At 56.0% G+C, this 25,943-nt stretch overlaps 1 protein-coding gene across 12 annotated transcripts; it reads left to right on the top strand.

Annotated features, from left to right (window-relative positions):
* The first annotated feature begins 1,675 nt into the window (after positions 1 to 1,675).
* Positions 1,676 to 25,814, top strand: BAHD1 (bromo adjacent homology domain containing 1). Of its 12 annotated transcripts, none has more exons than XM_041744284.1 (9): positions 1,676 to 2,010; positions 6,386 to 6,477; positions 8,423 to 8,463; positions 17,229 to 18,671; positions 20,431 to 20,813; positions 21,786 to 21,945; positions 22,343 to 22,419; positions 23,031 to 23,131; positions 23,561 to 25,814. In XM_041744284.1, the coding sequence occupies exons 4-9, from the start codon at positions 17,243 to 17,245 to the stop codon at positions 23,748 to 23,750; spliced, it is 2,340 nt and encodes a 779-aa protein (XP_041600218.1). In that variant the 5' UTR covers positions 1,676 to 2,010; positions 6,386 to 6,477; positions 8,423 to 8,463; positions 17,229 to 17,242; the 3' UTR covers positions 23,751 to 25,814. The 12 variants fall into 12 exon arrangements, with proteins under 12 accessions (XP_041600218.1, XP_041600216.1, XP_041600220.1 ...); XM_041744282.1 differs by having other exon boundaries at positions 8,423 to 8,475; XM_041744289.1 differs by lacking the exon at positions 1,676 to 2,010 and adding an exon at positions 2,029 to 2,196 and having other exon boundaries at positions 8,423 to 8,475.
* Positions 25,815 to 25,943: the final 129 nt, after the last annotated feature.

The following is a 25,943-nucleotide window of genomic DNA, read 5'->3' as shown; positions in this document are numbered from 1 at the left end:
GGGGTGACCAGGTTCTTTAAACGTGTTTCCAAACACAGCTTGGACTGTCTGGGCCCCCTTGACAGCTCTGGAGGCAGATGGGGAAACCATCTTTTAGAGTTCTATTTCCCCCCCGCCCCGCCACAGAGGCTAGCAGCCCTGATCGTCTTAAAGGCTGCCTTTCTGAGTGCTGGAGTCTCAAGGTCTAGGAACGGCTAGGCAGCATGTGTGGGGCAGGAGGAGCCCCTCAGCCACGCCGGCAGGCTGGCTTTCTCTACCCGCTCAAACAGCCTCAGCACTCAGGGTGCTGCTCTCTGCCAGAGGCAGTCCTCGGCCCAGCCCCTCCCCGCGCTGCTCCCAGCGCTCTGGTGACTTGACACTACCCTTTTTGCTGCTGCTCCTTTTACCTCCCAAAGCTCCCCTCCCCCGCCTGAATTGGGAATGAGGCTTTGTTCTGGGGTGGACTCAGCATTTCTCAAGAACCTACTATGTGCACAGCCAGTGCTTATTGAAGTGAAGCCCTCTGCCGACTGAGGCGACACAAGCTGCCCGAGACGCGGCCCCTTCCCGCACCTCCCAGGGACCTCCCACACCTCCGTGTGACCTCAGCCCGTTGTGCCCACCCACCCCGCTGACCCCGCGAGCGTGCTTGGGCTTGGAAAGGCACGTCTGTGGGTGTGAGACGAAGCCACAGCGTTCGGTGACTCGGAGGAAGCCAGGTAAGTGTCCACGCTTGGTCCCATCCTGGCTTGGGGACGCCAGGGAGGGAGTCCAGCCGGGGCTGTCAGGCTGCCCGCCCCTTCCCCCCTCCCCCGGAGAGCTCAGATGTTGCCCGCGGTGGTGGAAGAGGGTGTGTGGGTGTCAAGGACTCACAGACCAGGCTCTGCTGTCAGCTGGGAATGGATGAGGGTTCCACACTCTGCTTCGGAGAAAGGTGAATTAGGAGCTGGAGTGGGGGGCGGTAGGTGAAGGGGAGAAAGAGGAAAAAGAGATGCGGGTGAGGGGTTACCGAGCTAGGACCGACCTTGCTTGAAAGGAAAGGAGACGTGGCATGCAGGGAAGTCGGAAAGATGAGGCAAGGGCGGGAGGGGCTTCTCAGCAGTCGGGGCCCTTTCGCTGGAGTCTGGGGCCCTTTCTGCAGGAAAGGGGGGTTGTCCTCGCTTGATTTTGTTCGGCTGGTCTTCCCGAGGCTTTGCCCTGGAGGCAGCAGCCGCGGGCGAGGGTGGGGTGTTTCTCGGCCCGCAGTTTTCTACAGTGGGTGCTAAGGAGGAGAAGGGGGAAAGGGGATGTGGAGGGGTGACGGCCAGGGCGGGGGCGATATAAAATTTCTCGGGGGGGGGTAGCAGCTGGGGGATAGGGGCTCCAGGGTCGGGTCACCATGGGATATCGGCTCGGGCTCTGCAACCGAAGAGAAAATCCAAGAAGCCGGCAAAGAAAACCAGCCCCCGCCACCACCCTTGGCACCGTACCCCTCCCCCCAGGCCCCACCACTCCCCGCACCGCCTCCCCCGGCCGCCTCGTGCTGCCCCCTGCGTTGGGACGACCGACCCACGGTTCTGATTGGTCGGAGACCGGGAGGGGGAGCCGAGGGCCGGATTGGCTGGCGGGGCCAGCGCAGGGCGGGGCGGCTGATTGGCGGAGCTGGCCGAGGGGCGCGCCGCTGATTGGCTGGGGACGAGGAAGCAGGAAGGAGGGCGGCGGAGGCTCCGCTCTCGGGGAGTTTGTGGGGGAACCGCGAGCGGCGTAGCGGATCCCGGAGCCCGGCCCCCGCCGCCCGCCCGTCCGGCTGCCTGCCCCGCCCGTCCGGCCCCCGCCGTCCGCCCGCCCCGGCCAGGCGCTCCCGCCCCCCCGACGGCCCCGCCCGGCCGCGGCCCCCGCTCCGCCCGCCCGGCCCCGGCCCCCAGGAGGAGGCGCTGACGCAGCAGCGTGGAGCCCGGGAATTGAGCGCCCCCGGGGGGTTCCAGCCGCCGGATTCCAGCCCGGCCGGGGCCTGCGGGCGCCCAGAGCCGCGCCGTCCGCGCCGCTGTCCGGGTGAGCTAGGGGCCGGGGTCGAGGAGGGGCGGCGGGAAGGGACAAGCAGGCGTGAGCGAGCGAGCAAGGGAGGCGGACGAGTGGAGCGGAGAGGACCGGCCGCCCGTCAGCGCGCCCCACCGAGCGCGCCGCGCCGCCGCCCCCGCCAGCCCGGGAAGGGACGGACGGACGGACGACGCGAAGCAGGTGCGGCCGCTCGCTTGCTCGCGCCGCCTCCCTCCCCCGGGTCCGGCGCCACGGTCCCGCCATCGGGGAGCGCAGCGCGCCTCGAGGTGACAGCCCCCGGGGGCCGCTCGCCTCTTAGGCTGGGGGCGGGGTGGGTGGCGGCCGCAGGGTGGCAGCTCGGCCGGGCGCGGCGGCGCGGGCGTCCCGGGCCGCGGAGGGCGGGAGGACGCCGGTCGTTTCCTCGCCGCGGTGGAGCGGGCTCGCCTCCGAATGCGCGGGCGGCAAGGCCCGCGCCCCCCCTCCCGCCGCGCCCCCTCCCCCATCGCGGTCCCCGAGGCGAGGGGCCGCGGCCGGGGGCGGCGCCGCGGGATCGCCCGCCCAGGGTGGGGGGCGCCCTCCCGCGCTGGGAGCTGACCGGTGATTGCTGATGGGGGGCTGGGGCCGGGGGCCACGCTGGGGCCGGGGGTAGTGCAGACGCGACCCTATGGGCCTGGGAGGAAGGGAGGCGCGGAAGACGGAAGGTAACCGGGTCGAGAAGCGAGTGTGGGCCGCGGGAGGCCCGGCGGAGACCGTGCGGAGCGGCGGCCGAGTCCGAGGTGGGGCGGGGGGATCGAAGTTGTCAGACCGCCTCCAAGTGACAGCGGGACCCCGCGTTCGCGGCCCGGCCTGGTCTGGCCCTGCCCGCCTCTCCGCCTCTCCGCCGGGGCCGGGGGCCAGGTCAGGTCGGGCCCGAGGGGCCCGCTCCGCGGTGAAGCGCCGGACAAAGGCGGCGCCTGAGCGGGCGCAGGTGGTGGCGTCGGGGAGGGGAGCAGGTCCGAGCCACCCACCCCGAGGGGCGGGCGGCAGGGCCGGACTCTGCCGCGGGGATTGCGGGGGCCAGGGTGCCCGCCGGGAGAAGCTGCGGCAGTGGTTCACGGCTCCAGCCGCGCATCGCCTGCGGGTCCTGGGAAGAGTGGGGTCGACCCGGCTGGAGCGGAGGGGCAGAGGTGGGGGTGTGCACACGGTGGGCCTGGCCGGCGGCGACCGGGGTAGGCAACAGTCTGGTGAGACACTCTAGAGCCTGCTAGGAATGAGGGGTTTCAGCAAGCAGAGTGTGCCCATGGGCAGAGGATTAGTCCCACCTGGGACATCTAGTCGCCCATTGTCGACAGTCTCAAGAGGGCAGAAGACTGGTGGGATTTGGCTGACTAGAAGATGCCCCCTAAAACGTGCCCCAGCAACCGATCCACAACTGTTTTCAGCACTTTTCTTTAGCCAAGAAGGTACTCACAAAGGGTAATGAGAAGCTGGAGTTTATAAACCCAGGCAGAAATTTAATGATTAAATGAAAAGGTTCTCGGTCTTTTTCCTTTGTGCCATCTGAGATACTTTTTCCTACCACCCTCTCTACTCCCATGTCTTCTGAAAAAAAGGAGAAAAGGGCCCTAGAGGGAGCACATGTCCTGGAGGGACACAACTGTCCTTGGCTAGCTAGAGGACACTTGGGAACCGGTGGCGTAAGCTCTTGAGTGCCTGTCCCCACCAGTGATCGGTTCTAAGCTGGATGCTGTTTTCCATTTGTCAAAACCCAGTCAGGACTCTCTGGGCGCCTCACGGGACCCTATACTTATTTGAAGAGTTGGGATCGCAAAGACTGGGAGACTGAGACTGTTTTCAATGTTGACTTTTGCCAAGATTCTGGGTTCAAGTCCCACCTCCGGCAGCTGTTTGGTTGGTTAGGAGCTGCTCCTGGCTGGGGTTGGCTGTAATCCCACCCTGGGAAAGCTACATATTAGCCTTGCTTAGTAAGGGCATGGAGTTAATTCACGGCCACACACACCCCCGACCCCCTCCTCAGAAGGGTCTAGACCCCAGCCTGGGTGGAGTTGAGGCTTGTGGGAAAGGGAGGTATTATCTCATGCAGGAGACTAACGTTTGTTCTGAGAGGATTTAATTGTATGTCTAAGATTCAGAGAATGATGAAGAATTTCAGGGCCTTCTTGCCTCCTTTAGGGCTACACAGTATGTGATTTCTTTTGGAAGCAGTCAGAAGGAGGTGACCTGGTGAGCACCAGAGTATAAGGGGGAATTGCCAGAACAGTGTTGCCCACCTTGACAGGCTCTTCGTCTGTTCAGGTGCTTGGGAGGGTTTGCTCTGGAGAGTTTACTTCATTGAAGAGTTGGTCTGGTTTTCCTATCTCCTTCCTTTCTGTTGCTCTGCTGTCCCCAAGGCAGGCCTGTGTTGTCCTGGCCGCCTTTTCCCTCCTGCTTCCTCTGGCCCTTCTGATCTAGTCTGTACACAGCTGCTGGATCATTCTTCCTAAAGCACTCCGTCTCCTATGTCATTCCCTTGTCCACACACTTTCTGTGGTTCTTTTCTTCCTGCAGTCTGACCCTAGACAGATCCCCCACGGTTCTCCTCTAGCCATGCAGGCTTTCCCCCAGCCACCCCAGGCACAATTACCTCCCCACATCTTTGCTTTTGCTGGTTTCTCCCATTGTCCCTAGTGAGGGACATGTCCTCTTGCCTTCCTCTCTTCCCACCTGAATCCTAGTCGTTATTGTTTTGCTGTCACTCAGGCCACTCCAGGGCAACACTGCTTGCCTCTGAGATTGTGAGTCTGTACTTTTTAACATGATGTCTTCTTTTTTTCTTTTTCTTTTTTTTTTTTGGATTTTATTTATTTGACAGAGAGTAAGCACGAGCAGGGTGAGCAGCGGGCAGAGAGAGAGGGAGAAACCGGTCCCCTGCTCAGTGAGATGCGGGGCTCCATCCCATGACCTGAGCTGAAGGCAGATGCTTAACTGTTTCCCAGGCACCTCAACATGGTGTCTTCTTGAGTGGTTTTATAGGTTGGAAGTGTCTTAAAGGCAGGGACAGTATGAGTGTTAAACCTGTGTGTTGGGTGGCGGGGAGAATATTCTAGGACTTCTGGTATATTGCTCTGCGTGTTGTTTTTGTTGAATGAATAAATGCAGTTGGCTGATTGGGAACAGGGGAAACCTTCCCTTCTTCCAAAGAAATGCTCAGTATGGAGTCCTTGGTGGTTTCCAACCTTTTCTGTCAAAGGCATATAGATAGGGCATGTTTGGGGTGCTTTAGTGTGGGGAACAAATAAAACTTAGCTGTTGTTTCTGACACTCCGGCTGGTGGAGAGTCTGTTCTGTGGATTGCTCATATGACACCATATAGACGTGAATCGGAAAAGGGCTGTAATCCTGTTTTCTTCCTACCCCACCAGGCCATTCTCTCCACCCGGCTTTGCTGCTCTTATGCAATTTTCCTTGTTGTCCATGCTAAATGAATCCATATGTTTGATCTCTTCTCAATCCTGGGTGTAAATGAGGGAGAAAACACAGTTTTGAGAACAGAAAAAAAAGATTCCTGGGTCTGGCCCTTGGACCGGACTTTTCCGACTGGTGTTGGAAAAGGTGTTTATCGCTGACATCAGAGGCACTATCAGCCCCACGCCGGACCCATCAGAAGGGAAAGTCATGATCCCAGCTCTCTTGGAACTTCCGTTTTTGTTTACCATCAAACCTTGGACCATGAGGGAAATGGGAAAGAGAACTGGTGACTGGTTTGAGTCTAGACAGTGAAAAAAATAAATTCTGCATCCATCCCCTATCCCCCAAACCTCCCTTTTGTGCCCCAGTTTGATGATTAATGGGCCAGCATTTCCCTTCCAAGCGGGAAGGCCACCCCTCACAGTTGCCATGGCAATGCAGACCGCTCCCGTCAATTAAAAAAAATCCCTACTACTTCTCCCTCCTTGCTTCTACCGAAGCAGGAGACTGGCTACCTCCGAATGCATCTCCTGGGCTCTCTCCTCAGCTGCACAGGCTGTTTTGCTGTGTGTCCTAGAACACAGTCCTTCAACACAGTTCTTCCTCTTTTCCGGGGTTTGCTTGAGTTTCATTACCCTGAGCCAGTCGTGCTCTTCTTGGATCCAACAGCCCCTGGAACCCATCTGTGAAGCAGCAGAGAAAATGACTGTTTTATTCATCTGTAATGTAGAAGGAGCCCTCATCTTTTTTTTGGGGGGGGGTGTTAAAAAATCCCCTCCATACCTCTTCTAGAGGTTTAAGTTGGGGATGGTTTTGACATCCACAAAGAAAGTTTTGGTAACCCTGGAAGGAATTCAGCCTCCCAGTACACGTACTTCACATTGAAGTTGTATGGAGATTTTCAGTTTATTGATTTTCATCTCTCCCCACCTCTCTCTCCCAGAATTCGGGTGGCCTTGTGTGTTTTCATTTTATCTGTCCTTATTCCTCTTGGCCTTGCTTCAGCAACATCTGGCCTCAGCGCCCTGTCGCAAGGTGAGTCATTAAAGAAAAAAAAATCTTAAGGGAAAAAAGTCTCTGGAGTTGAGAGGTAGCCTGTGTTGAACTAAGGCTGCCAGCTGAAGCTGCTGGGTTTATGGAGCATTATATGAACAGCCCCAACATTAAAGGGCCTCCTTTTTATGAATGGGTTGTGAAGAATGTAAATAAAGCAGCATCTCTCAATGGGGAAGCATTTTACATAAGCAGTGCTACCCTGGCCCAAGTATTTATGGGAATTTGCTAGCACAGTCTGGCAAGACTCACTTCCTTTGTGAACTTGCCATTATACCGGAGACTTTGGAGGGACAAGAGAGTGCTTCCACAATTGAGGGCAGCCCCATCCCTCCTGCTCTGGGGCGTCTATGGCCTTGACTCGATGGGCCGGCTCATGGCTAGAGTGCTTGTTAACTTTGTAAAAGACAGAAGACCCAGAGATGGTTCAAGAGCTCATGAAAATTAGAAACCCAACCTCCTGATGCCCTGGGCCCTGACATTCTGCAGCTCCTCACCCTCTGGGCTGTGTCGACCTCCCCAGGTCAGGGGTCCAGGGAGATCCTGGTGGATGAAATCCTGCCTGGTTTTATGGGAGGCACCTAACTGGAATAAAATGGGCCGGTTTGAATTTCAGCTCCTTTATGTTTCCCCTGCCCACGTCCTGGTACTACCACTAATGAGCAGTAAACCGGCTAATGGGAGGAGGAGGCCTGCTCCGAGTCAGCTGGTTGGACAAGCCCCCTCAGCTGCACTGAGCACTCCAGTCTCCCCCTCGGCTTTGCCCAGCTGAGCTGAGCTCTGCAGCAGCAGGCCCTGGGCTTCCAGTGGGGAGGGTGGGGGATTGGTGCCTTGTGCCTTGCCCTAGGTGATGTGCTATAGAAGCTCAGGACCAGAGGACTGTGGGTTTGGTGAGCAGGCCTCGGGATGGAGTCATATCCAGGACTTTGTATTGTGTCCTGGGAAGGATTTTCGTCCAGATTCCATTTTTCCCAGTGGGAAACACCTGCAGAGGATGGTTGGTTATCCACCTGACTCCGGGTCCTACAAAAACACAAAAACGTTGTCCTTGAGATCCTTGGCAGGCCTGATCCACCAGGAATAAAAGAATGGGTTTGTGTCGGAGGTTTTCTGAGATTTGAAATGGGAATTTTTTCCAAGGCACTGTGACCAAGTTACCTGAACGGAAAAATGATAAGCGACTCCTCTTAGTAAACAGGATCAATGCCAGGCAGGAACTTGGCGTTTACTTCTTTTTTTCTCATTTCCTTTTCTTTTCCAGTGGATTTGGGGGTGGCAAGGTGCTTTGACCCCCCTGCCCTTGGTTATGGTGGTAGGTAGTACCTTAAGGTATGCTTCCGCCTTTTGTGACCCCAGGATCTCACCTGGAGTGGTGGGGGCTGCTCTTCCTTCCTTTCCATCTCTGCTGCCTGTTTGCTGTCCCCCCTCACCATGGGGCTCTCAGTTTCCTGCCTTCAGAGGAGAGGAGTGGTGCCCACTTGGGCCCTTCTTCCAGCAGAAACCTCCCTAAGATGGGGTAGGGGGAGGGAGGGAAATTCAGTTTGTTAATCACATTCCCACCTGGCCACAGGTGAATTATTAGGGTTTGGAGGATTTTTGCAGAAATCATGGGAAAGGTGTTAGGGTGCTGTTTCATGCCAGAAGGGAAGATGGAGTCACTTTCCTACCAGAGTCAGAGCTGGCAGGCCCTCCTCAAGCGAGGGGTGTCTCCTGCCCTGTGCCCAGAGGGCTTCACACAGATTGGACAAAATGTAGAAAAGAATTATAAAGTGGGTTAAATGATTAAAAGAGATGATTTTCAGAGAAAACTGAAAGGACTTAGATTTACTCAGCCCGAAGAGAGGTAGCCATGGGGCAGTTAATACATCTTTGAATGTATTAGGTGGCTGTTCGGAGTGTGCTGACCAAATTTTAATCTTTATTGCAGTTTCGGGCAGGAGGAAGATTTCATCTGGTTCAAGAGATGTGGTGAGATGTGGGGTAGGGGAGTCTATAGCCTTCTCTTTTGGATTTATTGTGAAAACCAAGACAACATATCTTCGAAGCCTTTACCCCTTTCCAGGATATGAAATGGGTTTTTCTCCAAAGCACATGTGCAAGTTGATTGGGGCCTTGGGCAGACTTTGCTGTAGGAACAATTTGTAAAATTATATGTATGTTCTCTGGCCGGCCCACCGATGCCATTTAATTGGAGTACAGCTTCAGTTCCTTTGTGGCAAAAAAATCAGGAAAAATGAATAAGATGTTAATACCAATAATTAAAACAACACAGAAAAGCGAAATGGTCTGTGCAAGTTGATCTGGAATGTTAGTCTGTGAGCCGGCAGCTGTCCCGTGTTGCAGAGGGGGTGTGGGCTTTGGGACTGACACCAGATGTCCTGCCTCTGCTGTCCACAGCACAGGAGGGTGGCCAAGTTCTTTTACCCCTCTGTACCTGTTTCTCCTCGTTGGGAGGAGATGGTAACAACCCCCTGGTGAGGCTATTGCGAGGATAAATGAGAGTGAATGTTATGCGTTCAGGGTGGTGCTGGGCACGCAGTGAGTGCTTGACAAACATTAGCCATCCTGTTAGACTAGAAGCCTCTGTGGTGAATCAGGAATTCCCTACCCTGCACACTTAAGAGATTCGGAGACTGATAATGCTAACTCTGGTTCTTTGCTGCTGAGTTCGCCTGAATATCCCTGACGTTCGTCTTGATACCAGTGTGCCTCTAAGTACCGCCCTTGCTTGCTTAATGCTTTGGGTTAAGAAGTGGAATATTTTCCTGAGATACAGCTAGGCAAGTTGGGGGAAAGAGAGAAGAGGATGGTAGTGGAAGAGGGTTGTGTTATGTAAATAGGAGAGATTTCCCCAAAGTAGCCCTATTGAACTGTTGATTACACTGAAGAGGCCACGTGGGCTCCTGGGAGTAGGGGAGCATGGGGGGGGCGGTCAGAGTTCCCAAGTGATGCCATCAGTCCGGAGTAGAAATGTTAAATGGGGTGGAGCAGGTGGGCAACCAGATCTTTGTTCATTCAACAAGCTCTTATTAAGCCCTGCGGGTGAGATTTCATGGTAAGGCCGGCAGAGCCCACCTGTCCCCATGGAGTTTGCATCCTAATGAGGGTGGCACTAATCACTTAGTTAATTAGTTACCTATAAGGTATTTGTGTTAGGTCTCAGGAACTCTTGGAGGGTTTGCCTTGTGGTTCTGCTAGCGTTGGGAAGGGCTGGTCTTGGGCCTTGTTCCTTGTAGCTGGCTCATTCAGGAGGTTAGCACTCTGTTGGGGAGTAGGAGGGCAGGGCTCCCAGGCTGGCCCAGCCAGCCAGTTACATCTGTTCAGGACGAGAGATAGCATGTCCAGTCTTGGTGGACCATCTTAGAAATCCAAGTTGTTGGTTCCCGGAGTGTCCCAGTGCTTTGCCCGAACACCTGTGCTTTGCCCTTCTGAGTAGGTGCCTGGAACAGGCTTTGGAGCTCTTGTCTTTTTTTGAAAATTGTATATCAAAAGCATGACATTTTCTCTTGGTTTTGCTGAGGGCCTGTTGCTGGGCTTTGGGGTGCCCCGGCTCAATTGCTGTGTTATTTCTCCCACACCGTTAACTGCCCAGAGCAGATGAGTCCTGCTTCAGGTATAGATCTGCTTCTCGCCCAATCTGGGCGCTGTAGGGTCTGGGTGGGGTAGGTCTGAGGGAGACCTAGCCAGGAATCCTCTTGTCCCTCCTGCTGGAGTGAGCCTCCACAGAGCCAAGGAAGGAGAGTCTGGGAACGGTTGCACTTATCTCCTGCCTCAGGACTTGGACATTTTTTTTTTAAGATTTTATTTATTTATTCATGAGAGACACACAGAGAGAGGCAGAGACATAAGCAGAGGGAGAAGCAGGCTCCTCACAGGGAGCTGGATGTGGGACTCGATCCTGGGATGCCTTGAGCCAAAGACAGATGCTCAACCGCTGAACCACCCAGGTGTCCCAGGACTTGGACTCTTTGTTCCTTCTTCCTACATCTAAACATTTATGAAGCAAAGTTCTTGGCCCTCAGCGTGTGTCTGAGAGAAGAGCTGGCTCTTCTGCCCTCTGAAGTTGCTGTGGAGCCGCAGTGCTCCATACCAGGCTCTGGACAGGACACCCTGTTAGAGTCTGTGTCACATTGTCTCGGCTTCCTTCCTACCCATCCAAGCTCCAGTTTCTTAGTCTGTTTTAAGTTTTTTTCAGCATTTGGCCTAATACTTGACATATTGGAGGAGGGAGGAGAATGAGCTCCTGTTGAACACCTCTTGTTACCCCGGGTATTCTGCTAGGCACTTAGGCACTTTGCACACGTTCTTGTTTAACTTGATCCTCACGACAACCCAGCTGTGTAGACGAGGATACCAAGAGCAGTTTAAGCTGTTAACCAAGCCCACTTAGGATTAGCAGTAGCACCAAGTGGCTTCTAGCCCCAGCAGGACTCACATCTGCTGTCAGGCTGCGGTGAGAGGGCAGCAAATGTTGGCTGAATGAGCAAGGTCACAGGAGATACTGTGTGCCTGGCAGTGAGCAGCAGGTGCTCTGGCTTAGCCGACCACCACCGGTAGATTCAGGTCTACCGGGGCTGGGTGGGAGGACAAGGCCGGGGAAGGCAGATGATCCGGGGTAGCCACATGTGCCTTAAAGGAAACCCTCCGGAGACTAGTTTTGCATTGCATGCGATTCCCTTCTAATTTATCAGGTTAGAGTTTCTCAAAGCAGAGCACCATGATGTGAGTAACACAGTGTCTCTGCCCGCTGTCCTAGCTCAGTGGTCCACATGTGTATGCTGACTTCTAGATCGTAGGGGTACACCTTCTCTCTGTCAGCCCCTACCTGCAGGGGCACTGGCAGTTTCTAGGGAAGAGATTCCACTAGCTCTACTGTTACCTATATTCCTGTACTTAATTGCAATTCTCGTATAAAATTGGAGAGTCCATTCATAGTTGGACTCAAAACTCCCCTACCTCCCCACTGAGATTTGTATTCTTTTACTGTTACAAGAGGCAGGGTGTCTGGCTTTGTGTCTGAAGCCAGAAGTAAGTGGGGGTTCTGGATATTTGGGTGCAGCTCTGGGCCTGTGTGGCCCTCCTGCCAGGATGGTCAAAGTAGACAGGTATAGCCAGGACGGGGTCCGGGTGCCGGGCTCGGTTGGCCAAGGTCCCAGACCCAACGTGAGGTGGGTGTGAACCTTCGCTGCACAGCTGCTCTGGGCTCCTGGGAGCCTTTGGTGTGAAGTGTGAGTAGCAGGTGGTCTGACAGGCCATTGATAGGCTTGGTGCCTTCCAGGGTGGACCCAGCTCCTCAGATGGCCACCAGACCCGAAGGCAATCTATATAACAAGCTGTTTCCAGATGGATCAAGCCAGTTCCCTCTGGTGGGGTGGGTGCTTCCTGCCCAAGTGTCGCAGGATCCCAGCCTGACTGCACAGTGAGTCGGGTGCCCGCAGCAGTTGGGGCTGAACAGGCGGGGGGGGGGGGGGGGGGGGGGGGGGGCGGGGGCATGGTGGGGCCAGCGGCCCAGGCCACCGCTTTCTCTTCGGGTCAGCACCTGGGGGGCTTGGGTGCTCTGCTCTCTCTGGGTGCTCGTATGAAGCAGCAGTCAGATGGCAGGAGCTGGCAAACTCGCCACCTGGCCGCATCCCCTGGGCCTTTCACCATCCAGTTGAGTATTTCCCGGAGGCCTGGAGCCTTGTTTAGGGTTTGCTGGGACAGTTTCTGCCCCTATCTCCTCACTGCTGTAAGCAGTGAATCCCCCACAGCTCCCCTCCACCCAGTGTCTCCATCTTTCTCTGGGGTTGACACTTGGGTGTCTTTGGCAGAATAGAAGCAGAGCAGAGTTCAGGTGCAGGCTGGATTTTCAGATTTCTCACGGCCTCGATAGCTTCTGCTCCTGGTGTAGGGAACTCCCCAAGCCAAGGGCAGACTGCTCTCTGTCCGTGGGTCCGGAAGGTGGGGTTGGGGGATACGCTGGCCTGCCTGCTTCCTACCCCACTGGGCTCCTGCACAGAGACTAATGTCATCCTCACCACTACCCTTAAGGTTCCTTCTGATGTATCCATTTTATTATTTATTTATTTTTAAAAAAGATTTTATTTATTTATTCATGAGAGACACAGAGAGAGAGGCAGAGACACAAACAGAGGGAGAAGCAGGCTCCATGCAGGGAGCTCGACATAGGACTCGATCCCCGGTCTCCAGGATCGCACCCTAGGCTGAAGGCGGTGCTAAACCCCTGAGCCAGCCCTGCACCCCTGATGTAACCATTTTAGATGAGGAATCTGAAGTTCAGGGAAGTAAAGTAAGTTGCTTATCAGGGGCAGAGCTGGCATGCAAATCGAGGTCTGCCTCCCTCGAAGGTTTGCTCCTTTCCAGTTTACCAGCCATAGGGGATTCAAGAGATACCAGCATGACTGAACCTGGGTTTATCCTGAGTTTTGGCAGCTTCACTTATTTCTTCGTGAAGTAATACCAACTGCATTTAAATGAACAGGAGCCTGCCTTTGTGCTCTTGCTGCATTTCTTCTCTTATAGGAGATTTAAGAAACTCAGTGCTCATGAAAACCTGTTATTCCTTTGGGGGAGGTTATGCCAAGAGAGAGTGCAAAGGAAGGCAGTGCTTAACTCAGTATCAATTGTGTGATTTTTGGGTATAATTTGAGGGAAGTGGCTCGGGTCAGGGCACTTGTGGACCCTCACCCAGGTGACCACCTAGCCTGCCTTTGCCTAAGACCCCCCCCTGAACACTTTACTCCTGTGAAAAATAATCCCAAAAGCCTGAAAAGCAGAACTTAAAGCACAATGGGTAAGAGAGGTTTCAGGAAGGGTAGTGGGGCAGAGTCCTGGGTCCTGACTGGGTGTACCGCCTACAGCTGAGTAAGGTGTGTGTGTGGGGGGGGGCGGGGGGTACTGTGGCTGGTGACTTCCTGTCCTGGGCCAGGCCGTCTCTGCTGGCAGGAGTGATCTGGGCTTGACCTGCTGGTTTTCCCTGCAGTGGTGCCCGCAGCCCACACTCCCCGGGCCTCTGACTCTCCCTTGCACAACAGCACCTTGAGTGTGCTCTGAGAGAGAGAGAGAGAGAGAGAGAGAGAGATGCATGAGGCCGCTGCAGCTGGAGGGCAAAAGCCAAGTCCTCCCTCCCTTTCTGCTTCTGTTAGGAGGACTCCTAGCCCTGGACAGATATGAGTTTGGGGTATTGACAGTTTGGCTGGGCCTTTGATGGCCTGTTTACTGTCTTTAAGGTACACTTTGTGATTTTGGTTTCAACCTGTGGTTTGCTAAGTCTTTGGCATGGAGGACACTGGCCACTCTCCTTCATGGCAGCTGGCTGTTCTCTGATCAAAGCTGGGGACAGTCAGATTGGTTTTCTTCAGTAGTGCTAGCTTGACACAGTCTAGGTGAGCAGTAATATGCCCTGGGGAGGCCCTCCTAGGCACCTTTTCTCAAGGGGACCTAGACTATCTGTGCCTGGGAGGACAAGGCTACCTGAAGAGAAGGGTGGCGCTGAGAGAGCCCAGGCACCCTTGTCTCTTGGCAGTGGTCGGAAGTTCTTGGTCTAGCTGGTGGGTGGGGACGGAACAGCAGGAGGATTGGCAGAGCTGAAAGGGGAGCCACACGTCCTGCTTTCCCAGGCTTTTCTGCCCCCCCCCCACCCCGAGCTGGGCCACCCCTGTAGGTTAGAGGGGAGCCCCCTCCACCCAGCCCCACCCCAGGGAAAAGCTGCAGCTGAAGTTCTCACAAGTCCGGCTTCAAAGCATGACTCATACCCGCTCTCCTCAGATGGGAGTGCAGCGAGGCAGGCGGCAGACCCCAGCCTCTCCTCAGGATGGTGAGTGACATTGCTGCCTTAGGCACCACATGAAAGCTAAGAGTTCTTTTGCTGGTGACAAGGGATTTGGTGGATTCAAGGGAAGCTAGCAGGAGGCTCTTATGCTTGATTTGGAAATGTGACTTGCACCCTGTGATTTAGAGGCTTCCTGGGATCCGAGGACAGTAGGTGTCCCTGAGGGACTGCAGAGCTGAATGGGAGGTGACAGGATAAGACACCATAAGGAACATATCCCTGAGTTCTGGGGACAGGCTCCCCTCCCAACCTCTCCCTTCTAGGATCTTCTGACTGTTGGGGCAGGGGCGAGTATCTTAGGGTCTATCTACCCTTGTAGCTGGTCCACCAGCAGACTCGAGGTGGGGGGGTGTTGCAGTGATGACGATGACGACTGGACCATCGGGACAGGCCAGCCATCTCTTCGCTAAGAGGAGAAGAGCTCTTTTGCTTGCCAGGCTTGTGGGCACCTCCCTGAGCTCACTCTTTCCCATCTGGCCCCTCCTTGCTCCGTACTTGGTATCCATGTCCTTAAAGGCCATAAACCCAGGTGACCTCAGCCTTGGCCCCCAGCCATTCCCAGGCCTGACTCCTCTGGTAACTTGGGGCCTGTTGAGGGGCTTCGGTGCTCTCTCAGCTGTGAGGTCTGTTCCCGAATCCTGAATCCTCTGTCTCTGAATCCTCTGTCTCCAACTCCGGGCCCTTCGGGGGTGGGGGAGGGCTGGGCCTCAGCTTTCCTAGGAGATGCAGATGTGCCTTTTGTTGGGGCTTCTCCAGCACAGGGGTGCCCGGCGTTTGAGAAGGGGGTCTGTGGATTGCAAGCAGCCAGGATGCTTTGGAGAGTGAGAGGAGGCATCGCTAATAAGCCTGCTGAGCTACCATGGTTGGGGTAGCCACCCTGATTGGAAGCGGAGGTGGGGGTGTTAGGGAGCCTGGCAGACTCCTGGGGTTCTTAGGACCCTCCTGGCTGTGCTTCGGCTTGGCGGGGGAGGAATGGGTTTGCTTCCTGGGCCTCTGTCTCGCCCCAGCCCGCTCTCTGGGCAGCAGCAGGGCCCCGCACGTGGTCAGAGCAACGCCTGGCACCCTGCCTCCCTTTTCCAGTTTTCCGAGTCCTTTCTGGGCCTGACACCCACGATGCCCTCAGCCTGGTTTTCCGAGCACTCTTTCTCAACTAGTACAGCATGTGTGTGGAGAGAAGGTACCCAGTGACCCCGGCCACTGGCGCAAGGCCACGGGAGCTAGCTGGGGAGGGCTCAGGAATGCCTGGGAGCCTTCAGGCTTGGGGCTTTCAGGGTTAAATCCTGGCCCAGCAGGGACTGCTCCCAGCCTCTCAGGGAGAGGGAGGATGAATAACAATAGCGGTGGGGAAATCTCACTGGAAAGCCTGGGCCTGCGGGGTGGGGAGGGGTTGCAGGGTGCTTGGGAGGGCAGAGCCTTGTCTGGCACCTTATTTGGCAGCACCTTGCTTTGGGTTGGGGAGTGAACAGCTCGGTTGGTCGTCCCTGACCACTGACACTGACACCTCCACCCCCCACCCCCAACCCCGCCAGTTCTTCACTGCCTTGCCCATGCCAGCCTCCAGGACACAGCCCAGCTCTGGCCTCTCATTCAGGAAGGGGCCTACGCTGCCCCAGGTATGTTGGGGGCAGGGGAGTATTTGCCGAGCAAAGTGAGGGGATGCCACCTTGCCGGTCTGGTCATGGGCATTTTCTCTCCAGGGTTTTGGGCTTTCTGCTGCTCCCACCCCCGACCCTGTCCTCCTCTCTTCCTGGCATCTTGCCTACCAGGAGGGAGACCAGAGAAATAGGGCAGGACTAGTAAGGCAGCCCCAGTTTGTTTTGTTGGTTTGCCTCAAGTTAGTTCTTCTCTTTAATACTTGATTTCCCTAACTCGTAGAAGCTGAGGGGGGGTGTCATGTGTGTTGTCATGTGGGGCTCCTACCCAGGAATGCTCTCCCTTGCCTTAGGGACATCCTTCTCTAGGCACAGACACAGATTGGGCCGCCCTTCCCCAGGATCTGAACCAAAGTGGGGCTGGCTCGTGGGGCTGCCTGAGACCTCTCCTGACCGTGGACTCCTCAAAGCCAGGCCTTCCGTTCAGGGGACTTTTTCAGCAAGATCCCAGTTATGGCCATCCTGCTCTACATGCCTGGGGGGTGTCCCTACCAGCTGGACTTTGCTTTCCTCCACAGCCCAGCAGGCAGGTTCCTCACCTTAGCTCCTGTCCATGTCCTTATCTTCCTGTGGCCAATCTCAAAAGCCCCAAGGTGGGGGAAGGTTTGATAATATTTTTGAAGGAACAGATGGGCTCCCACACCCAAGCCCCGTCCTGGCTTAATGTCTTTCAGAGCCTCTTGCCTTTTTTTTTTTTTTTTTTTAAGTTTTATTTATTTATTCCTGAGAAAAACCAGGCAGACACAGGCAGAGGGATAAGCATGCTCCCTGTGGGGAGCTTGATGTGGGACTTGATCCCAGGACCCCAGGATCATGACCTGAGCTGAAGGCAGATGCTCAACCACTGAGCCACCCAGGTGCCCCTCAGAGCCACTTCCTGACCTGCGATAAGTAGTGGGACAAGGACAGGTAGAGAGAACTGACAACTTTGCCCCCAGTGCCTTCTGTCTTCTGACCCTGGAGTCTGCAGCCTTCCATAGGCACTAGAAGGGCTTACTTAGTTCAAAGCAGGACCCTAGGCTAAAAAGAAGAGTGGGCAGCCAGTCCTCGCACAGCTGTTGGTAGACTGACCCCACTGGACCTTTGCATTCTGGAAGAGGGGTCTTGGGAGAATCCAGGCTGTGGATGGGATGAGGCAAGGCCAAAGTGACTGAAGGGGGGTGGTGACAGTGGATGGGCTGCAGAAGAGCAGAGAGCAGGCAGGGCAGGTCACGGTGGGCTTCTCTCATTGCCTGCCTTCTGCCCCGCAGATTGGGAGTACTCCATGACACACACACGGAGGAAGTCCCTTCCCATGCTGAGTTCGGGCCCCACTGGCCGCCGGGAGCCCCTGCAGATGGAAGGAAGCAATATGGAGCAGGGGGCAGAGAGTGTGGAAGCAGGCATGCCCGAGAGCCCAGGACACCTCACAGGGCGCCGCAAGAACTACCCGCTGCGGAAGCGCCCCCTGGTTCCCGAGAAGCCCAAGGCCTGCAAAGTGCTGCTGACCCGCCTGGAGAATGTGGCTGGCCCACGGAGTGCAGATGAGGCTGATGAGCTGCCCCCTGACCTGCCCAAGCCCCCGAGCCCAGCCCCATCTGGTGAGGACACTGGCCTTACCCAGCCCCGCAAGAGGCGCCTGGCCTCCCTCAATGCAGAGGCCCTCAATAACCTGCTGCTGGAGCGGGAGGATGCCAGCAGCCTGGTGGGCACCCGTCGCAGTCGGGGTGACCCTCACCGCAGCCGGGACCGTGACCGAGCCGCTGGGGGCTGGTCCTCCTCCAAGAAACGGCCCCGGCTAGGGGACCTTGGAGGAGGAAGTCGGGACCTGTCCCCAGAGCCAGCACCTGATGATGGTGCCCGTCGAGACGGTGACCCAGCGCCCAAGAGACTGGCCAGCCTGAATGCAGCTGCCTTCCTGAAGCTGAGCCAGGAGCGGGAGCTACCCTTGAGGCCACCTCGTGCCCACCCAGAAGCAGATGGGCGTTCTGCAGAACCACCAGCGCTGAGGGCTCCGAGGCCAAAGTGGGCTAATAATAAGGTCCATGGCAAGAACTATCCCAAGGCCCGGCAGGGGCCTGGCTCTGGGGAGGCGGTGGGCCCACTTGGCTGGCAGAGGCACCCTGAGGAGCCATGGCCATCTGCCACCCCTCGTGGGCCAGCCAGCCAGCCACCTCACCAGCCACTGAGCAAGGCTCTGGAAAGCCCCTTAGGGCTCCGCCCCCACCTGCCCCTGCTGATGGGTGGGCAGGCAGCCTTGAAGCCAGAGCCTGGGCGCCCAGGCGAGGAGTCACCTGCCCCCAAGCAGGAACTGCACCAGCCTTCTTTCCCTGCACCCCAGCTGTCCCCGCTGCCGATGCCTGGCAACCCTGCCCACTACAGTGGCCTGTGTGGTCGGCCTGAGCTCACTGCACTGGGCAGCTTCTACGTGTACTGCAGCCAAGACGGGCTGCAGTGTGGAGGCTATGCCCCCTGCCCCATGCTTCCCGAGGGCAAGTTGTCCTCAGTGGCTGCACCTAATGAGGGGCTCCTCTTGGCACCAAGCTCAGTGCCTGCAGGCACCCCTTTCCAGCACCCTCCCTGGGGCTCTCGCTACTGCTCTAGCGAGGACACTGGAGTGAATGGATACAGCATCTGTGAAATGTTGCCCCCATCTCTTACCCACATTGGCACTACCTGTGGCGGCTGCCCCTACAAAATGCCTTTTGCAGCAGGTAAATGTTCCTAGGTGTGGGATCTCCCAGGGAGTCAGCTGTGGTATCCCAGGAGGCTGGGTCATGGGTTCCTTGAGGTCTAGCTACTATGTGGGAGGTAGTGGGCTTCAAGAAGGGAGGACTCCCTCTGGTTTCATGCTCCAAGCCCGTGTCCAGCTCTTAACTGCTCTGTCTCCACCATGTATGGAGATTTCTTGGCCTGGCACTTAGGTAACATTGTGACAGTGGCCAGGGCAGGGGAACCACCCCTCCCTCCCCATCGGGATACCCATTCTCATACTCTTGAGTAGCAAGTTAGATATTGAAAATAGGGCTTTTGCCAAGTTACTCCTATAATCCTCTGCCTTCCTCAAGGAGAGCTAGAATTCTGCTTTCCAGGAGCCCATTCCATCTGCACTCTGGCATAGTTCAGTGGTCATGGGAAGGGTGGCGGGTACCAGGCCCTGTAGGTGGTGCCAGCCGCAGTAGGACTGCTTCACCCTCCCCATACATGCCTTGAAAGAGAGGTAGTACCCAGATGTAGCCTCATCTGCTAGGGGCAAACAGTGGGCACACACTAAGAACAGACAGAGTACCCTGGCACAGACAGGATGCTAACAGGGCCTGTGGCTTTGGTGTCTACCTTCCTAGCAAGGCCCAGACACCTGAGAGGCTTGCACTGCAGCCCATGAGACACCCCCATGATGATCTCTTCCCCCTAAACTGTTAGGAGTGTCCTCTCATGCCTCTCCAGCCTCCATCCCTGGTGCCTGGGTAGAAATGAGGTGATCAGAGCCATCCTGTCTGGCAGGTCTGCCCTGCTGCTGATGAAGTGAGAGGCTAGGCCTTACCAGTGCTCTCCCTGCCACCACCCCACAACCTCCTTGTAGGGGTCTATAAAACAACTTTATAGACCAGTTGACTCTGGCCAGACTGGTTGTTTCAGGTTTGGGCATGAGTTGGAGCTCTAAGAAATGAGATCAGGCTTTTGCTTGGGCTTTTCCTTCTTTTTTTATACCACTCTCCCACATCTAGACACCTAATCCAGAGGACCCAAGACCCTAACCCCTTGCCCTGGAACACCAGTAAGCACCATGTGCCAGGTATTATTCTGAGTGCTTTACATATGGGAGGCCACATGGCATGTAATTGAGTACAGATTCTGGAGCCAGACTGCCTGGAGTGAAGTGTTCTCCCCCACTTCCTTAGACACGTGACCATGGGATAAGCCGGTAACTGCTCTGTGTCTTGGTTTTCTTGATTACAGAATGGTGGTAATGGTACTTACCACATAGGGTTGATGTAGGGATGAAATGAGTTAATACATTGATAAAAACATCTAGGGCACCCTATGTGCTATTTGCCTCTCCTCCTCCTATTGCAAGGCCCTAGGAGATAGCGTGACTTGCCTGAGGTCACACAGCCAGTGAGTGGTGGGTCTGGGATCCATATCATGGGCTGACTCTGGCTCCCCTTGCTCCTAAGCATTGTGGAAGCCCTGGAGAAGATTAAGTCAGAGCTAGAGACTCTGTTCCCTTTACCTCCCCTTCTTTCAGGCTAGAAGGGGGAGATGGAGAGGGCTGTGGCCAGTCTCCAAGGTCAAGAAACACCCCTAGCCAGTCAACCTGACAATCCACCGTAAAGGCCTCTGACTCCACTTGCTCAGGGACCTTTGGGTTGACACTCAGAATTAAGACAGGAGTGGGCTCTGAAAGCAGGGGGCCCAGCGGGGTTACTGCTTGTCCTTACCTGCCCTAATCCCCTCTCTCCTTTTCCCCAGAAGGCTGCAGGTCCCTAGGCCAGCTGGAATTTCCTCTCCCAGAAGCTGGCCACCCTGCCTCACCTGCCCACCCCCTCCTGGGATGCCCTGTGCCCAGCGTGCCACCTGCAGCAGAGCCCGTCCCCCATCTTCAGACACCCACCTCGGAGCCCCAGACCGTAGCCCGCGCATGCCCTCAGAGCGCCAAGCCTCCTAGCGGCTCCAAGTCAGGTCTGCGCACAGGCTCCAGCTGTAGGCACACCGCAAGGAGCAAGGCCGCCTGCAGGCCCAGCCACCCCAAGCAGCCACGTGTCCAGCGCCCGCGCCCACGCCGCCGTCGCCGTCGCCGCACTAATGGCTGGGTGCCCGTCGGTGCTGCATGTGAGAAGGCAGTCTATGTCTTGGTGAGTGCTAGCTCTTAGCTGATGGGAGAAGGGAGGGATGGCAGCGGGGACATAGGACTTGCTGTGAGGGACTCCCGAGAACCCTTGGCTCTAGCCTGAGAGGTGACAAGGGGTCCCGCTCACTTAGATTCTGGGAACTGATCGTGCTGGCCCAGCCTGCTCCCCCAGCTCCCGCTGCTGATCCTGTATCGCGTGTCTCGGGGAGGGGAGGGCTACACAGTCTGTCACATCTGCTGGCCCCCATCTCTGTCGGTGACTCTCAGGGAAGCCATCCTAAGTGTCTTTATCCCTCCTCCCCGATCATACGGTCTCTTGTTCTAGATTATAAAATGGTGGGCTTTCATGAAGGTTTTTTGGATAAGCATGTATAGGGAAAATTGGGATAGGCAGAGAAAATGAGCGATACAGGAACATCTGGGTTGATGAAACAAGTACCGACTAAACTTTATCAAGCACTTCTAAGGTGCTTTCGTCCTCACTGCTACCCTGTGAGGTGCATATCCCATGTTCTATACTCATTTCACAGATGGGGAAACTGAGGCATAGTAGTAGATTAAGTAATTTGCCCAGGGCCGTACCACTTAGCAGTGGAGGTTTAAGGGTCAAATCCAAACTCCCCCAATAGGAAGTTTGAGAACCTCCTAGATGCTGGGGCTTGGAGCAAGAGAACCAGCTGTTGGGGTCTGGTGGTCACTGCACAGCCCCAGAGGCTTTAGGCCACTTTCCCACCTGTATTCCGATTTCTTTGTCCTTTCTCCAACCATGGGGAGCTCCCGTTCCTATCCTGCCCCTGAAAGCCAGGATGAGGGAGAAGAGGCCACAATGGAAACTACTTTTGCAATTTCCCATTCTCAGTAGTTCAGCTGCCCTAAGGAGAGCACAGAGAGAATGTCTTTTGCTCCCTCCCTCCTTTCTCCCCTCCTCACTCTGAACCTGGCCCCCATCAGCCTGTCTGCATCATTGGTTTGTTAGGATGAACCAGAACCAGCCATCCGAAAGAGCTACCAGGCGGTGGAGCGGCATGGAGAGACGATCCGAGTCCGGGACACCGTCCTCCTCAAGTCAGGCCCACGAAAGACGTCCACACCTTATGTGGCCAAGATCTCTGCCCTCTGGGAGAACCCTGAATCAGGTACCCCCTGCTCAGAGTCTGACCTGGCACTAGTCTCTTCTGCTGTTGGCACAGAGTCTGCTTTCCACTCAGCCGGCATCTGTCTACTGCTTAGGGCTGCAGATGGCCCTGTGGTTTGGGTTGGATCAGCTCTTTAACCTTTCCAGCCACCAGAACCTGGGCACCTGGCCTCCTACCTCACCTGTCAGTACCTTTTCCCCTTTCTGCCTCCATACCTGAGAGCATTTCAGACTCCGGCTTGGTCTGAGGCAGGGGATGTGAGTGGCTGGAGCCTGGAGGATTGGCCCAAGTATGGAAGTTGGATGATACTCCACGGCAGGTAGCCCAGCCTTCCTGCCTGTCTAAGTAACTCTGAGGTCGCCAGCTCAAGCCTTGACTGCTTCTCTTGTTGCCCTAGGAGAACTGATGATGAGCCTCTTGTGGTATTACAGACCAGAGCACTTACAGGGAGGCCGCAGTCCCAGCATGCACGAGGTGAGTTGCCTGGCAAGTGTGTCCAGGAGAGAGAAGTGGTGACCCCAAGAACATGGTTTGGAGAAGCAGCCATGGGCAGTCAAGTCATAGTCATCTCAGATGCCACAGACCAGCCTGGGTCTTAGCCGATTTTCCCAGCACTGCCCCAATTTATGTTTCAAAGGGAATAGTAACCTTTTTCTTAAAAGGAGGGAGGAGAGAAAAGACTCTGGGCACCCCTGGGCACTCTATCAAGCAGTGCGTTAGGAGAGGTAGTATCATCCAGTGTGGTCACTCTTTCCCCAGCCGGGGCTCCCTTTTACTTTGTTTCCCTTGCTGGGCTTTCCGTCTCCTCAGGAGATGGGCACCAGTTCCCCTCTCCTCCCCTGGCATGGGTTGCTGGAGCAGGCCCTTGGCTTTTCCCAAGTAGTATGGGACTGGGCGGGGTGTCCTGGAGTGGGCACTGGGTGAGGAACAGATAGGCTGAAATTCCTGGGATGCTCCCTGGCTTTCTGGGCACTAGCTGGCGTTCTCTCAGGTCAGGAGTCCCAGCAGAAGAGCTAATGTCTGCCTTGCTTCTGGAGTTATGTGCTGCCAGCCCTGGTACCAACGTTCTCCTCTCTTTCCTTGAGCCTTTGCAGAATGAAGTCTTTGCATCAAGACATCAGGACCAGAACAGTGTGGCCTGCATTGAGGAGAAGTGCTACGTGCTGACCTTTGCTGAGTACTGCAGGTGGGTGGTACCCTGTGCCTCTGGCTAGCCTCTCCCCTTAGACTCCCCAGGGCTGTTTAGGGGCTGCTTGAGATTCCCAAAAGGATCTCATTCGCAGGGCCTGACCTCCCAGAACATTCTTCCTCACTGCCGCCTTTCACCATTCTAATGTTTGTAGGAGAATGAATTGTCCCTCCTCTGAGGCAGAGAGGTTGGGGCAGCGTTTGCGGGGTGGTCACAGTATGGATCTCAGAGAACCTTTGAGGAGAATCGGCAGGTGTGGGGAGGGAGGTCCCAGCAGACGTGCTCCCCCAGGACAGGTGTGGAGGCAGCAGCAGCCCCCGTAGGGGTGGGAGGGGATGCCTCAGCTCTCTGGGCAGGGTGGGGAAGGAATTGATCTTCCTGCAAAGCTGGCTGTGGTAAAAGCAGCAAATGGTGTTGTCACTGCAGATTCTGTGCCATGGCCAAGCGCCGAGGCGAGGGCCTCCCGAGCCGAAAGACAGCACTGGTGCCCCCCTCTGCAGACTACTCTACCCCGCCACACCGCACCGTGCCCGAGGACACGGACCCTGAGCTGGTGTTTCTTTGCCGCCATGTCTATGACTTCCGCCATGGCCGCATCCTCAAGAACCCTCAGTAGCCTCCTCAGGCCCGCCTGGGGGCGGGGGAGGGGGGGTTTGGGGCAGGGGTACTGCTTGAAGCACAGCACTTGGTTAAGGGGCCACAGGGGTTGAGGCTGCTGGCCTGTGGTTCTCTTGGGGGGAGGGCAGGGACCCCTCTGGGGACTGGGCCCCTGGGGAGGGAAGGGGAGGCCAGGGTATAAGGAAAGTGTCGCAGCGCTCAGCTTGGCCTGGGTGCCTCTCTCTGGTGGCCCTGGTGGAGACTTGAAGAAGCAGTCTTCCCTGAGGCTGGGCCTAGCCTGAGGAGGATGGGGCCCAGGGGTGGGGTGGGGGGGAGTCCTTCAGGAATAAGGCCCACCAGGCTCCTCTTTAGCCTCCCCTGGGCCCTTCAAGGGGGGAGTGGGAGCCAGCTTTACCTCACCCACTGTGACCCGCTGCTTCCCCATCAGCCTGGGACCAGGCTCTCCCAGATTCTAGCACAGCTCCGAGCTCCTTCCTTTGAGGAATAGAGAGCCCAGAGTCTGGCTTCCAGAGCATAGACTCTCTTTCTAGACTCGGGGCCTTTCCCTGGCTTCCTCCTCTGCCCCTGTAGTAGCCCCTAGTGCTGGGACAAGTTACCCAGTGCTGACAGTCATGGGTGTGGCCCGCTTGTGGGAGTCAGCTTCCTGTCGGCCTTCTGGTGAGGGCCATCCAGCAGGTCTGGCTTCACAGAAGCTAACTGGTCAACAGGGGGTTAGTTGGGTCTGGGAGGGCAGAAGGGAGCTGGGAGGGGGTGGGGGGCAGGGGGCAAGGAAAATTTGCTACCTGATTTATTGAAGACTTTTCCTCTTGCCTTACACTTGGAGGTTCTAGGAAACCTCTTGCAGAACTTCATACATGACTCTTCAAGCCACACCCACCTGAAATCAAACCAAAGGAGTGCTGTGGCTCCCCTGGCCCTGCCACCCCTACCCTAGTCTTTTGTAGATTGCACTAATTTACATCCCTGCGAGAATCAACACTGTATCAGTCCACAGACCTGCTGAGCTGCAGCCACTCACTCTAGGAGCTAAGGACTTGCATTTTCTGTTTGTTCCTGTTGCCCAGGGGCCCTGTTCTCACTAATGCTGCTCCCCAGAGTAGGTTAGGAGGCTGGGCCCCCTGTTGTCCTTGCTGGGGGACCAGGCCCTAACCCCCCCCCAGGGGGCCCTCTGTGAGGGGGCTGGAGCAGCCTGGTTCTTTCCTATTTGTACCAAAGAGGAGCATGGTGGGGATGGGGAGAGGAGCACAGTGTACAGTGTGGTTTGGGCCCTACTATGAGCACCTCCACAGGGGAGGGGGGGACAGGAGCCTAGGAGGGCAGCACTCCTCCTCCTCTTCCCCAACCTAGGAAGGGACAGGCACAGACCCAGCTCCAGCTAAGGAGGTGACAACCGGGTGAGGACAGTTGGGCTGGGTCTGGAGGTGGAGGTGAAAGCATCCTGAGGGCATTTCCAGCCACCCCACCCAGGCCCTGTGGGATCCCTGAGAAGACGGGGCTGCTCCGGATTGGTCATTGGGCTTGGGGGAGGCCTGGAGGCTTCAGAGGTGAATTTACATGTGGAAAGCCCAATCCCAAACCTGAGGGGAAAGGGCTGGGGTGCCCTTGTATTGAATAAGCTGTTTGGAGGAAGGCGTGGGGCAGTAAAAGAGGTTGGCAGAGTGGCCGTGGGGGCTCTGAAGAGCCAGCCTGGGAGCCTGCTTATTCCCAGGGTGCTGGGCCCTGGCTGCCAAGGAGCCCAGCCTCACTCAGCAGGAGAGGAGATGAAGGCCCTTCCTCCCCGGAGGCGGGGTCTGCTGCCCAGTACTTACATGCTTTTGGAATCTCTTAGATGTGGAAATATTTTTTCGAACCTGAAAATGCAGCTGGTAGAATTTCAATGGAAGCATAATTCATGTAAAATATATTTTAGTTGATATTTTGTAAAATGCACTTTTTGTGTGTGTCGACCCTGGTTTCTCAGATCTGTATTTCAGTGTTTACAAGGGAGGGAGGACCTTTCCTCACCTCCCTTTTGACAGAGATTAGTACTTCTTTAAGAAAAAAATAAATTTGAAAAATTGTATTGATTTAGAAAAGGATTGTTTCCTGTGTGTCCTGTCATCTTTGGGGGGGCTGGTGGTTGGGGTGCGTGCAGAGGGGTCACTATTTATTTTGGGGATCCCTCTTAACCCTTGTAGTGGAGGGGCTGGCT

The sequence above is a fragment of the Vulpes lagopus genome, chromosome 2 (genome assembly GCF_018345385.1).
Source record: "Vulpes lagopus strain Blue_001 chromosome 2, ASM1834538v1, whole genome shotgun sequence".
NCBI lineage: Eukaryota > Metazoa > Chordata > Mammalia > Carnivora > Canidae > Vulpes > Vulpes lagopus.
This window is presented reverse-complemented; position numbering and strand designations above follow the sequence as displayed.

Bases quoted from the DNA above. Each gene is read 5' to 3' on its own strand.
- BAHD1 (XM_041744278.1), top strand. From the start codon at position 14,239: ATGACTCATACCCGCTCTCCTCAGATGGGAGTGCAGCGAGGCAGGCGG. The intron at 14,312-17,228 runs GTGAGTGACATT...TCTGCCCCGCAG, and splicing joins CCCAGCCTCTCCTCAGGATG to ATTGGGAGTACTCCATGACA. The intron at 18,672-20,430 runs GTAAATGTTCCT...CCTTTTCCCCAG, and splicing joins CAAAATGCCTTTTGCAGCAG to AAGGCTGCAGGTCCCTAGGC.